Source organism: Malus sylvestris, chromosome 13, assembly GCF_916048215.2.
Source record: "Malus sylvestris chromosome 13, drMalSylv7.2, whole genome shotgun sequence".
NCBI classification, from domain to species: domain Eukaryota; kingdom Viridiplantae; phylum Streptophyta; class Magnoliopsida; order Rosales; family Rosaceae; genus Malus; species Malus sylvestris.
This window is the reverse complement of record NC_062272.1, coordinates 7189321-7203862: the sequence shown is the minus strand read 5'-3', so window position 1 is coordinate 7203862 and position 14542 is coordinate 7189321. Positions and strand designations below refer to the sequence as shown.

The window sequence follows — 14542 nt, the reverse complement described above, 5'->3', positions numbered from 1 at the left end:
TGGCAAAAATAATAATTTTTTTTTTTTTTTTAAAACTTGAATTTTTACAAACAAAAAAAAAAAAAAAAAAAAAACCCAGATCTGCAAGAAGAAGAAGAAGGAAGAGGGAGAGGGAGAGGGAGGAGGGCGCGGGGAGAGGGCTCCGGCAAGGGGGGAGCTGGTCTCCGGCGGGAAGAAGAAGAAGAAGAAGAAGAAGAAGAAGAAGAAGAAGAAGAAGAAGAAGAAGAAGAAGAAGAAGAAGAAGGAGGAAGAGGGAGAGGGAGGAGTCGCACGGGGAGACTGGTGGGAAGAAGAAGAAGAAGGAAGAAGGAGAGGGAGGAGGGTCGCGCGGGGAGAGGGCTCCGTCGGGGGGAGGGGGGGAGCTGGTCTCCGGCGGGAAGAAGAAGAAGAAGAAGAAGTCCGACGGGGTGGGGGAACGGGCGGAGGGCGGGGGGGGGAGTTTTTGGTTTTTGGTTTTTTTTTTTTTTTTTTTTTGTAAAAATTCAGGTTTAAAAAAATATATTATTTTTGCCACGTGGCAGACATTTGGCAGCCACATGACATATATGTGGCAGCCACGTCAGCATTATTTACCGAAGGGCATAAATCCTAACAGACTTAAATCACAGGGGTTTAAATCCGAATTTTTTTACCACAGGGACTATCATCCGAATACCTTATCACCACGGGGACCATTTATCCGATTATGCCTTTTTTTAAAGCAAAAAACATATGATAGATAACAAAAAGAAAAAAGAAAACAATGGTGAGTAGTCAAAACAAGGTTGCGTTAGAAAGTACGAAGTTTTAATGAAACATTTATGATAATTTTTATTTTTAACGTTAAAAACATTTCTAGCTCACTTATGATACTATTTACTTACACATTTATTTTGTTCTTTTGATTAAACCTACAGTTTTTGAGGATTTTTTGTTATTTTTCCTTAAAAGGTACCCAACAAGATCCTTTTCAAATCTTGAAGATTCGTGAATCATGTCCGTTTATCGTATATCGTGTTATAAGTTTTTATCAAATACCATTTATGTTTATTTTTAAATAAAAATATTTAAAATAATTTCGTATGATGTACTATTAACAAAGACGATTTAAAGATTATCGAGATTCTTGCAGGGAGAATCCGACGACGAGGATCCGGATTCAAAAAGTAACATGCAGGTGTAGCAGAGCAATAATTATCGTCCGTTTACGGAAATCCCTCTTTTCTTTTGGGTCACAACTCACGACTTAATAGCTTGTACCTTTCCCTCCATAGCCTCCCATCCCCTTCATTCGCGCATCTTCACACACTTCACTCGTCCTCTCTTCCACGTGTACGGCCCACGTTCTTTCTCATCCTTTACTGGGACTCAATTACCAGCATAACCCCGACGTACTAACTATGCCCGCGGTAAAATCTGATAACTCCGGGGTAGTATGGTAATTTCACGGCGTGTTTTAAATGGATAGAAGTACATTTTCAGCAACTTTGGTTTGAAAAGAAAGTAGTGGAAAAGGATTATTATATCACGTGTTTTTAAAAAATATATTACATGTTATTATATAATTAAAAAATAAAAATTTTTATGTAAAATTAATCAGTAGGAGGGTATGAGGATTACCCGAGTGCATGAATTAAAAAATAAAATTCTTTATGTAAAAATAATCAATAGGAAGATATTAGGAATACTCATGCATTCGGGTTCAAAATTTATCATTTTTTTAAATTACTGCAATAGTTTTGAATTCTTTTATTTTTGTAATAACAGTTAAATTTTAGAAAAAGATACAACGTGTGGTATCTAGCCTATTACGAGGCTAATTGTATTTTACTTTTAGTGTAATTAACATCGTTTATTAAAAAAAAAAAAAAAAAAAGTGGTATAACGTCCTGGACACATTTGAGCTCTGCCTGCTTTTCTTTATAGTTTATACCACACTTGAGATGATCCCAGTTCCATTTTCCTGAGAGAGAAAGAGGGGAGAGAGAGAGATGTACTGTTAAACGGGAAGATAGTTGTGGAATTTGAGCAGAGCAACAGATAACCAACTAATATCTCCCAGTTTTTATTCACCGGATAATCACGCCTTTCCTTACTTACAGTGGTTTTCCGACATCATCCACCACATGGAAGATACCAGCTTTGTACGGTTTCCGGGAAGTCTGGACCCCGGAGCCCAAGAGTTCAGACCCAGTAACCAGAACCAAATACCCATCTTCGGGCCTCCACAAACGCCGCCACAACTGCTACCACCGTCTCCATCTCCCCACCAGGTTTACTATCCCTACCCACCCCCGCCAATCAGCGAAGTTGTACCTTACGCTCCGTTCTCCGCGCCAGCCGCGTACGTTAGTGCGGGGGCTACCGTATGCGCACCGTTGCCGCCTCCGACGGCGGCTGCCACACGGGCAGTGCTTCTGAACGGGGTTTCGAGTGACGTCAGCGAGGGGACTGTGCGGAGGGAGTTGGAGGGGTTCGGGGAGGTGAGGTGGGTGCAGATGGAGAGGGCGTGCGACGGTATCGTGACCGTCCATTTCTACGATCTGAGGCATGCAGAGAGGGCGTTGCGGGAGATTCGGGAGCAGTACATGCAGCAGGAAGACAGGATTCGTAACCACTACGCCGCCTTGTCGTTCACGACGGCCACATCACCTCTGCCGCCTCCTATTTTCCCGCTTCCGTTTCCTCCAGGTCGCGGCCTCATCGCGGGGCAGGCCGTGTGGGCCCAGTTCGTCTTTCCGGCCTTGAAAGCCGTCCTGGACGGCCACAATCAGGGCACCATCGTCATTTTCCATTTGGACCCGGCTGTCACCACCTCCGCTCTCAAAGACATATTCCAAGCTTTTGGTAGCATTTCCTCCATTAATTTATTTTTTCACGTTATTTTTTCCGGATTTTTGTGGAGATAATTAAGGAGTAGGTCTCATGGGTCTTTGTCCTACGTTTTTCATGGCCAATGGAAGAACATGGGACCTGGATTTTGTTTCAATTTTGTCGGGTGTAATTTTGTAGTTTTATCAGGTGCTGTGAAGGAATTGAGAGAGACGCCATCGAAGAAGCACCAAAAATTCATCGAGTTCTTCGACGTCAGAGACGCGGCGAGAGCTCTCGAGGAGATGAACGGCAAAGAAATCAACGGAAAATCAGTTGTGATTCAATTCAGTCGGCCCGGTGGCCACAGCCGGAAGTTTTTTAATGCGGTGGCTCACACTGCCCCAACTCTACTTTCGCCTCACAATCTCTTTGCACCGCTGCCGCCGGCGGAATTGGCTGTGAAATTCTCTAGACGCTCGAACAGTTTTAGATTGGCGGGGCCGCAGCCTCGTCTGTGTACATCCTCATCGCAAATCCAATTTTCATCGACTAGGAGCGATAATAGATCAAGTAGTTCTAGCAGCAGCAAGGGAATGGTAATTATCAGAAACAATGTTGAATCCAAAATGGCGGGTTTAAATTTGGATGCAATTCAAGAGAAGAGGTGGTCTTCGTCTTCGAAGAAGATGAGTTGCGGGAGCTCGCAGAGCCTTGAAGCCACTGCAACGAGTCCGAAGCAGCCGAAGAGCAGTAGGGGGAAGAAGGGAAGACAAGCGAAGAAGTTAGATTCTAAATTTTTAATCAAAGAAGATGCCTTGTCGGAATCCACCAGCGGAGATACCAGAACCACCGTCATGATCAAGAACATACCCAATAAATACAGGTAAACGTTTTCAGTTTAAAATTTTTAGGGCAATTCATATTTCTGTTCTTTATTTTTTCAGTTTTTGTTTTTGCTGTGATGGTGATGAAGTTGTTTTTTTTTTTGGTGGTGGATTATTGTGGCAGTCAGAAGCTGCTGTTGAACATGCTGGACAACCACTGTATCCACTGTAATGAACAGATCATTAGCGCCGGCGATCACGGTGGTGGTGATGATGAAAAGCAGCCTTTCTCCTCCTACGATTTCGTTTATCTTCCCATTGATTTCAAGTAACTTTCCTTTTCTTTTAATGGATTTATTATTTTGTTTTATTAATTGATTTCTTTAGAAATATCAAAATTATACCTATAAATTATAATTGTACGAATTATTTATAGGTGAATTAGCTAAAATGATGAAAACATCAACTTTAATATCTGAAATGATTAATTTACAAAATTGTCTATCGGCTTGGTCATGAATTTTTATTTGATTTTCGTAAAGATATGAACATTCTCTTCGGCGACCAAAAAGGTAGGAATTAAGATTCTCTCCATTTCTATTATAATTCATTTCCTTCTTTTCGTCTCACATTTTTTTTTTGTTTTTTGTTTTTTATATAAAAAACTTTAAAATAAAATATTGACATAACTTAACCAGAACCGATTAATAGGAGTGGAGGGAAGGGAAGAGAGATTAGGAAAGAAGAAAATCATATCCAAAGAATTATGCTATATTTATCACCTAGCTGTACCATCATTTGTATTATCTCTCTAATAGAGATAGGGTCTGCCAACGCATGAGTCTCATCTCTATGAGAGAGATGATACAATTGATGCTACAATTAGATAATAAAAGTAACATTTTTGAATGAAAAGTGGTTTGAAGTTCGTCACCAAAATGCTTCTGCGATCATTTTATCTTCTCTCGATGTAAATTTTATTTCCAAAATTGTGATTAAAATTTTGTATGTTCTGGTACACATTTGTCAAATATCAAATTCATGGGTCGAATTCATATGTGTGGAAAGCACAGCAACAAGTGCAATGTGGGATATGGATTCGTGAACATGACGACTCCGCAGGCAACGTGGAGGCTGTACAAAGCCTTTCACCATCAACATTGGGAGGTCTTCAATTCCAGGAAAATCTGCCAAGTCACCTACGCTCGAGTTCAGGTAACAAGTCTCTTTAACTTCCTCGTTAAACATTTTTATTTCAGCATAATCCACTATCAAAATTGCTAATTATTATTAGCTATAAATATTAATTAATGTGAAGGGATTGGAGGCGTTGAAGGAGCATTTCAAGAACTCGAAGTTCCCGTGCGACATGGAGCACTACCTGCCAGTGGTGTTTTCTCCGCCTCGGGACGGGAAGCAACTGACCGAACCACTTCCCAGTGTTGGCCTTGGCGTCCAAATTAATAATAAAACCCACTCCTCCACCACCTCCTCATCTTCCTCCATTTCTCTCCTGCTCCCGCCACCTCACCATCACGATATTGATTACGACGCGCCTGTGTCCGCGTGTGATACGGACGACGACAGCAGCCAGAACGGCGGCGCCATGGTTGACGATGATGATGAACAAGATAGACAACTGCCACCTACCTAGCTATATGTTCATTAGAAAAAAAAGGCGGCCAGCAGCAGCTACCACCACCGCCATGTTATATCGTGTTTTATAAGTTTTCTTTTATCTTTTTCAGTGCAAAGTTGACTAGCTTATATTCTCGAAAGAAAGAAAAATTGCAAAGGGCTCGTATTGATTTCTTGTTTTGCTAATGTAGTTTGAATTAATCTAGTGTATTTTCTTCATCTTCTCCTTAATGCTGCTGAATTTATAATCATTCGTGCCGTAGCACGGAGTAATCAAAAGGGTTACTAACATAAATCCCTTGAAGAACAAGTCTGTAAACTACTATAAAGTTGAGATAAATCTCAAAGGGTTGAATTGATTAATGATTCAATGAATACAAATTAATACATCCGCATGCCTTAAATAAAGATTACAACCGGCTTACAACTCAAATGACTTTTAGGATATGTTTTTTTGGTCCAGGACTTCCAGGAAGTGAAATAACTAATTAAACATTAATCGAAAAAAAATCGAAAGATTTGATTTTTATTACGAAACTTTAAACACAGTTTTGGAGGTTGGCCGAAATTCATTGTATAACACGACAAAGCCGTGAGTTTGAATTAGGGCTCGGCAAACGGGTCCTGGACTCGCGGGTCAAGACGGGGCAAGGCGGGGCCATTTAATTAGTGGGGCGGGGCGAGGCGGGGCCATTTAATTAGTGGGGTGGGGAGGGTACAAATTTCAGAGAAAACGGGCCTCAGGCCCGAACCGTTTCAACCATTCATTATAGGGAGCTTAAATCTCCACCGTTGATTTCTAACACACAGGACTTGAATTCCAGAAGAATCCTCTCGACTCCTCTCATCTCGATCTCGAATTCCAGAATCCTGCCGACTCTTCTTGTCTTGAACTAGACCTCGATCTTGATTTATTCGTTTCAGCAACCATTTCCTCTGCACAAGTACTACATGCCGCTGCAGCAATCACCCATATTCTCCTTCCCTTCTCATCTGCAGCAATCACCATCACTGCTGCAAACAAACCTAAACGCGCTGCTGCAAACCGCAGTGGAGGTGAGCGTGTAGCACTAGAACTACAAGGAGGATGCAAGGGCTTTCGTTGCGTTGGTTGCAGTTGTTGATCTGAGGATGGACGCTTGCAAGCTTTTCTCGTAGAGGCTAAGGAAAGAGCTTGGAGCCTTGGATGGGGTGATGTCCATGTGCCATCTTCCTGTCCTGATTCATCTCTTATTTGTCTCCGGCAGCGTCGTCCCCCAGTTCACTGATTTGTCTCCGGCGGCGCCCTCTTCTTGTCTTAATTCGATTTCGAACTCGAATAAGAACTCGATCGGGTGCAAATTCGACTGGGAATTTGGGTTTTGGGATATTGAAAATTAAAGGGAAAAAAAAAGTGTACCCGTAGGAACCAGCCCGTTTTATATGGGCCGGGTTAGGTCCGGTTCTCAGTTTTAAAATAGTAACATCCGACCCACTCCACCTCGTTGTATTTTCAAGCGGGGCCCGACCCAGCCCATGCCCACCCTTAGTTTGAATCATGGCGTCATTCCCTTTCTGAAAATATATTACGAGCCCAAATTGTAACTTGGATGCTAAATCCGCAAACTGCCACTTGTATCATTGTCTTTCAATAGTTTATTTTTTCTTTGTTCCATTATGCTACTTGTTCTACATCAATTCAGATTTTTTATCATGGAAAATAATATGAACTGTAAAAATTGTAGCTAATTTTCACCCTTGAAATTAAAAAATGTATACCGCGAATTCAGGCATCCTCCAACCCTGGGCTAAATGCCAAATTACCCTATTTATTCCTCCCCAAACACCACCCAACCCAAGCTAAAACATTGGGCTAAAAGCCAAATGCTAAAGTTGGGCCAAATACCCCCCCCCAAAACGCGTGGACTCGCTTGCATTTGGGCCACTCTCGGCCCGCCCACTCGCCGACGCGCCCCACGCGGCCCGCATCAATTCAGCTCCTGACAGCGGAGGGCCACTGTCAGGGCCCATGTCGACCACTTCCCCGAGCCCAACGACTCTTTTCCGCATCGAACGACCACAATTTAAGGACCGTTGGTTGATCCAACGGTCCAGATTCAAAATTTATTTTTTAAAAATATGTTATTTTAAAATACATTGAATCCAATAACTGAAATTGAATATAATCAAATCTAATGGTAAAAAAAAAAAAAAAAATCTAACAACCCAAATTTAAATGCAACGGCTAAAATAATTAAATAAAAAATTATTTAACTCAAAATTCATCAGAAAAACCTATAAATGTGTATGTATTTGTTCAAATATCCATACAAAACTCAATTTTCTCCTACAATTCTTCCAATTTATCTTTCTACCATTTCTTTCCATTTCCAAATTGTTTAACATGGCAAGAGAGCATATTAGAGGTCGTAATTAGACATGTGAGGAAGATGTTGCTTTATGCTTGGCATGAGTTTCTGTTAGCGAAGATAGTGCAGTTGGCACAAATCAAAATAAAAAGGTTTTGTGGGATAAAATTATTGCAAAGTTTCAAGAAAACTACAACGGCGGCTGGAGGGACGGTGGTGGTGTTTACGATTGGTGGAAGACTATCAACAAAGCATGCACTTTATGGAAGGGAAGCTTGGAGAGAGTTGTGGTTGGCATGGCTAGTGGATGGAGTGCCACATAAGTTGTGAGTTTTTTTCTTAATATTTTATTTGTCATGTATATAATATTATTTTGCAACTAATTATTTTTAGGGAACTTTAACGAAAAGCTCCCGGTACTGTTCACTTTAATGAAAAACCATATTTTTACACTAAAAAGTCAATCCTGGTACTATTCACTTTACCCTTTATTTTGTCCTTATCATTAAAACTCAAAGTTTTCAAACCCTTTTCATTAATTTTCCTTAATTTTTATGTATTTTTTGCATAGGGTGACAAAGCAATGGAAATTTACAAGACAAGAGTAACACCAAAAAATCAAGTTTTTAAGTTGCAACATGCTTAGGAAGTCCTCAAGGATTGTCTGAGGTGGGAAACTGATGTGGACCAACAATGGGGAAGATTATTTCAACTTGAAGCCGCACCGACAAATGCCAGAGATGAAGATGTCAATGAAGATGTCGATGAAATGACCCAAACTCCTTTTTTTTGCAAGGTCCCCGGGAAGAGATAAGCAAAAGGAAGCAAAGAGAAAAGGGAAGTCCCAAGATCCTTCAAGTGAACACATTGGTACCGGAATTGCAAAATTGAGTGAAACCCATAGCGTTTGCCACGAAGAAGCGGCCCGAATGCGTTTGCAAATGAAGAAAGAAGGGGATAGGGAGCAAGAGAGATTCGAAATAAATTTGATGATGGAGGACCTCAACAAATACACTCTAGAGAGGAATAAGTACTTACATGGTAAGCAAATGGAAATTTTGCAAAGGGATGCCAGAAAGAGTATATTTCAAGATGATAATTCATCTAAATGCTATATCCCAAGCCCACCATCACAAAATCAAGATGGTGAATATCATTATTAAGTTTATGTAGTTTAAGAATTTTCAATTGTGTTAAGTTTATGAACTTTATTAATTGTCGTGTGTATTAATATTATTTCTATTAATCTAGATGTCTTAAAAAAATATTGTACTTATTATTCCACACTTTGATGTAAAGTAGATTTAGTGATTTTTCAATATTTATTGAAATTTAAATATTTTTAGGTTAAAATATTCATAAAATTAATTTACGATAGTTTACATATTTTTTTTAAAGTTAATTTAAGAAAAAAATTAGCTTAAGTTCATTTTTTAATAATGCCGGGCTAAAATTTTAGGCTAAAAGAATTAAAGCAAAAAAACTATTTCTAAACTAAAAGCTAAATTTTTCGGGCTAAAAAATTTACTTTTTAGTTCAAGGGTTGGAGATTGTCTCAGATGACCAAGTGGTTTAAACATCTCGCTGGCAATATTCTGCTTTGAATTTTGTACGCACAGCAATTGTTTGGTCAGCCGTACATTTTCCTATTAAACAAAAATAATATCGTTTAATCATTTTCAATTGTATTGTTTAATATTCATACAATTTAGCGGTACATTTACTCTGTAGGATGCACATATATATGGTTGTATGATAATAGGATTAGGGGTCACTTGATATTACGGTATAGTGATATTTCTCTTTATTTGTAATTAAGAGATTTTAAGTTCGATTATCATCAAAGATGAATTCGAACCACATTATTGTTAGCTTATTCTGATGCTTAGCTCATTTCCCCACCCTTTAGTATAAATAATTTTTTAGGAAAACTAAAGAAAAGAGTTTGAAAACTTTGAGTTTTAACAATAAGGATAAAATAAAGGGTAAAGTGAATAGTACCAGAATTGACTTTTTAGTGTAAAAATATGATTTTTCGTTAAGGTAAATAGTACTGTGAGTTTTTTGTTAAAGTTCCCTAGTTTTTTTGGTTCGGTGTTTATTCCATAAAAGGAGATTGAGAAGAAATGAATAGTATTTTCTATGGCATTGGTCTGTTTATGTGATGTCCCCTATCTGCACTGCATGTTTCTGGGATATAAGTTAACGATGTAGTCAGATGATATTAAGTTACGATCAAGTCTGTGACTGTCCGCCCAGAAGTATGCATGCCTGCCCGCAAGTCTCTGATTTCTTCAAATACTAGTACCACTGTTCAGGCAGCCTTTCAATGTAAGTCCTAGTAACCGGTATCACAACCCTAATGAAGTGTTTTGACAACAAAAAAAAACACTAGTAAAGTGTGAGAACTTCTTCCATAAATCAAAGATTCGAAACACAAATATATTGGCTGCGTTTCGTCGTGTCAATAATACATACTCTTCAACTTACACGTGATTATACGGACAATTCTTCTGCTAAAGTACTGAACAAAAAGCAAGTAACTTTTGCCAAACATATAGCTTGGAATAGTAAGCTGACTGCAGCTGCGTCCATGTTTTGCCATCGCCTGTAGAGGTTTGGCTCAGTAATCTGCGTACCTAGGGGGGAAGGGAGAGAGAGAGAGAGAGGGTTGCTCGTGAAGTTGGTGACAGGTAATTCGAATCCGAGGATAGAAAAGTTGGGTGATATGGCAATACATGTGGCTCTAAAGCCTTAAACCCTCAATGATCCCTACCAGTTAGGGTTGCAGAGTTATGGTGTAATCAAAAGAGCAGTCAAACTGTTTTTTATGATACATTTGAGCAAAATCAAGCTCTATAAAGTAGTCAATTGAGCAGGCAGAGTAAACAAACTTTCCCTACTCTCCAAAGTTGGCAACATTGCCTACAATAATGGAGTTTCACGTATCTTTTTATTGTATGATATCTTTATGTGAAGGAAGATGACAAAATTAAAAGGTAAAAATTAAAAATTAATGTTGCACATGAAAGAAAATAATAAAATATAATTTTGTCTACTTTGTTTGCCTAATGTAATAGAGAGTACAACTTTTTTTCGCGAGAAAATTAAGTAGGCAACATGTCACATCAATTTTTATAATATAATTTTATTCTATATTAAACAGTTTATGATTTAGTTGATTTTTTTTTTATAAAATCAATCTATAAAAAGAGAAGTTAAAAAATGAACGATTTTGAATTATACAATATTACAGAGTAAAAAAAGAGTAAAAAAAAAATGTAAAATCCGCATAAAAATTTTAGTAGCATCCCTCCCATCCATGTCCATTTGCTATGGTACCGTTTGGTACGCAGACGGGACGGGATAGGACAGGATGGGACAGGACATGACGGAACTGATGATGTAAATATTGAAAAAGATAAGGAGAAATTTTGTCATAAAATGTTATAAATTTGTGTTCCACGGATGTGGAACGGGTCGTTCCAGGGGGAAGAGGTGGAACGAAAAATCAGCCAAATTTTGTCCCATGAGACAACCCGTTCCACAGTTTTTAGGCGCACCAAACGTGGGACGGAACGGATCATCCCGTTCCGTTCCGTCCTGTCCCACGTACCAAACGGTACCTATAGGCGCACGGCGCAGCCACGGGACCATCAGACATTTCTCCTCCACTACCCTGTTTCAGTGTCATGTATGGTAGTTGTTGTGGCCATCTTGTTAATTGTCAGGCTGCTGCCACCCTTTATCCCGGATGAGGATCCTCTCTGTGTTCAGTTTTTGAATAAAAATATTTTTAATTTTTTATTACAACCAATGTTACTAATCTAAGGTAAACTCAAAAGAAAGCGGAGCTTATAAAAGCAGATGATTCAAGAGAAATATCAAAACTACAAGGGTAATCCACTACTTGCCTTAAAATTGAATTGACATAACCTTATATGATAACTGATTTCAACTCTTTATTTCATTTCATTTTTCAGCACCAACAAACATTTATTTTCATCTAAATAAAAGGTAAATACAGTACAACACAAACGCACACACTATAACATATCTTATAAGATTTTATACCTCTCTTTTTAATTTTTTTTATTTATGACAAAGCCTACTAAACTGGCAATGAAATTTAAAATTACCAATTAAACTATATATATTATATAGATATGCGTGTGTACGTATATATATACTGGCATCATCAAAATTCATCCTTGAATGAGCTTCTTCTGGTGTTGTTTGGTGATGATTTCATAGGGTAAGAGGGCTCCAAAGCAATTCCACACATCCCTCCTTCTTTATCAACTCCTCGTTGAATCCTCAAGTAACCTTTCTCTCCCCATTCAACTCCCCATGAATTCTTCACAATCCAGTACTTGGTTCCATCTTGAGTCTCTCCATATCCCACTACTGCCACTCCATGATTCAGTTCTGTTCCACAGTCTCCATTCATCACACCCTGCAAATTTAAAACATTAACGACTCATTTGACACTACATATATACATGTTCGGCGATGCTTTGTTACACTCCTACTTTGTCATTCTGCACTTATTCGAGGAGCATTGTACCAGCATGGGTAAAGTTGGAAACTAAAACATGTCCATGCTTTTGAAAAGAATTTATATGCTTCAGATAAAGTAGTTTAATTCCTGTGATTGACTTGTTAGGGAGAGATTATTGGGTACAATCGTCTGTGTCATGTTATTTATTTGTCCAAAAACGCAAAATGATGACTCCTCACATTGCATTTGGACTCCACATGTGCACACTTAGGTGGACTTCAATGATAAGGTCTCATTTTTATGTGTCTTCGGTAAATAAGTGACGTGACACGCACGACCGTATCTAATAATTTCTTTTTATTCAGATTGTTTACTGTGCTAGATGCTATATATTACTAGGAGTGTGGATAGGAACTTATGAAATATCAAGTTTTATTGGTGCTTAGTTGGTTTATTAGAAGCTCGTTTACCTCCGCGTAGAATTGGAAGTCTGTACCACCAGCATCAAGTGCAACTGACACAGGTTGGTTTGCAACAGCTTTCATCAAGGCATTCTCATCGTTTTCAGGTACGTTTTCATAACCATCGATTTGCACCAGAGGAGAATTCATCATCTGCAAATTTAACACGAAGTTAAGTAAGAAGAGTATAGTGTAGTACTCATACGAATAACATAAATATTGAAATGGGTAATTAATTTTTCACCTTGGATGAGTCACAAGGATTATCACTGGCTCAGTAAGGGTAGTTTTGCTCCGTTGTTATTCCACCATTTTTCTTGATGAACTCAAATGCTTTTTCCATCAATCCACCTTCGCACCCTTCGTTCGGATCTCTGTTGCAATCAACCAGCTCTTGCTCAGACAGAGAAACTAGCTGCTTTGTTTTGATCTGATTGATGCCCTCCACTGCAACTACAGTTGAAAATGCCCAGCAGCTACCTATAACATCAAATTACCATGCGGTGAATTTTATTCAGCTCTTGATTTTAACCGCATAATATATTGATAATCATCCATGCTCAACTGCCAATTTCCCGCTGAAAGTTTGTAAATATGTGCGAGTAATACTAAGAAGACTAGTCAAACTCGGATTTGAGAGGATTTTAAAAGACTTTAAAATCTTAGTGTAGTCAATTAAAAGATTTTAAAGGATTTTAGAATCCAATCAAATCTAGGTGTAGTCAATTAAAGGATTTTAAAGGATTTTAAAATCCATCCAAATCTAAGTGTGTTAAAAAAATTAAGATTTTGGAGGATTTCAATAAGTTGTGGATTTTGTGAGATTTGAGAGCAAAAAATATATATAACCAAGACTAAAAAAAATCAAACCTCACCCCCTAGGATTTCAAATCCTTCCACCACAATCCATCACAATCCATTCAAATTCTTTAAAATCCATATGAATTTTGTAGGAGTCTTTAATCCTCTTAAATCCTATCAAATCTATTACTTTTAAAATCATTTAAAATCCTTTAAAATCTTAGTTTGACTACACCCCCTAAATTTGGAGATTAAAATTGCAAACTAAATGATGTGTCACCAGTAGAAATATGCACGTTTATCAATTATTAAGTAATAAACCAATCATCAACTTACATATTTTTTAGTTTGCAAAATTTAGTTTTCTTAACATTACTCATATATGTGCACTTCAAAAACCTTTTTAGGGTCAATTTTAAATATAAAAGTAGAAGTACTATTTATTATTGGAATGCTGTTCAGATAACTAAAAGCGTTTCTAATAATGGTTGGTAGAAAATATTAAAAAGCGGCTATGTGTAACAAAAACACTTAGAAGTGACTTTCTAAGAACATGGATATTTATAAAAAAACAATCGACTCACCTGTAAAAAAGCACTTATGAACAAAAGTATTCTAATTGAGGGATTTCCCAACGTCCCCTTATTTTGCTCAATTATAAGAGACTTACCACATTTGCCTTGGTCTTTAACTCCAGTGACAGCTCCACTCTTCCTCCAATCAACACTTGCCGGAAGATCGTCGGTCATCCCATGTGTGAAGCCAGTAGCCCTTCTGCTGCCATGCAGTGATCTATAGTGGCTAACCTTCGAGCCAGCATAGGAGCTCGCAAACTCATGGTTCGTCATGTCTGCAAACTTGTTCAGCTTGAGCTTGTAGGGTTTGCTCATCTGGTTCACCTTGTGCACATGCTTCACGTTCTCCTTGAAAACATTGAAGCGCTTTCGCTTCTCGCCAAGGTCGTGGGAGATTGTGTGGTGGCTCCTCCACCTCTCATACAAATCCCACATACTCTCTTCAGAAGCCAAGTCCTTCTCCTGAAATTCAAAGCTCTCAGCCAGGACAAGGACCAGAGCTAGAGCTAGGGCAACCAAAATAAACTTCCCCAAGTTCATCACTCTATAATAATATTGTAATCAAGAAAATATGAAATTTAGGGTTTTGAGAATTATGGGA

General features: G+C 38.5%; 3 protein-coding genes across 3 annotated transcripts; 1 reads left to right on the top strand and 2 right to left on the bottom strand.

Annotated features, from left to right (window-relative positions):
• Nucleotides 1-1905: 1905 nt before the first annotated feature.
• On the top strand, nt 1906-5486 carry LOC126595141 (protein terminal ear1-like). The gene is made up of 5 exons (XM_050261518.1): nt 1906-2826; nt 3001-3676; nt 3802-3945; nt 4691-4832; nt 4936-5486. Exons 1-5 carry the CDS (start codon nt 2106-2108, stop codon nt 5269-5271), a joined length of 2019 nt encoding a protein of 672 aa, XP_050117475.1. The 5' UTR covers nt 1906-2105; the 3' UTR covers nt 5272-5486.
• A 6253-nt stretch (nt 5487-11739) lies between these two features.
• Nucleotides 11740-14537, bottom strand: LOC126595142 (vignain-like). Its single transcript, XM_050261519.1, has 4 exons — nt 14037-14537; nt 12810-13045; nt 12575-12718; nt 11740-12059 (listed from the first exon to the last, which is right to left on the bottom strand). Exons 1-2 carry the CDS (start codon nt 14479-14481, stop codon nt 12840-12842), a joined length of 651 nt encoding a protein of 216 aa, XP_050117476.1. The 5' UTR covers nt 14482-14537; the 3' UTR covers nt 11740-12059; nt 12575-12718; nt 12810-12839.
• Nucleotides 11802-12715, bottom strand: LOC126596842 (vignain-like). Its single transcript, XM_050263496.1, has 2 exons — nt 12575-12715; nt 11802-12059 (listed from the first exon to the last, which is right to left on the bottom strand). Exons 1-2 carry the CDS (start codon nt 12713-12715, stop codon nt 11802-11804), a joined length of 399 nt encoding a protein of 132 aa, XP_050119453.1.
• Nucleotides 14538-14542: the final 5 nt, after the last annotated feature.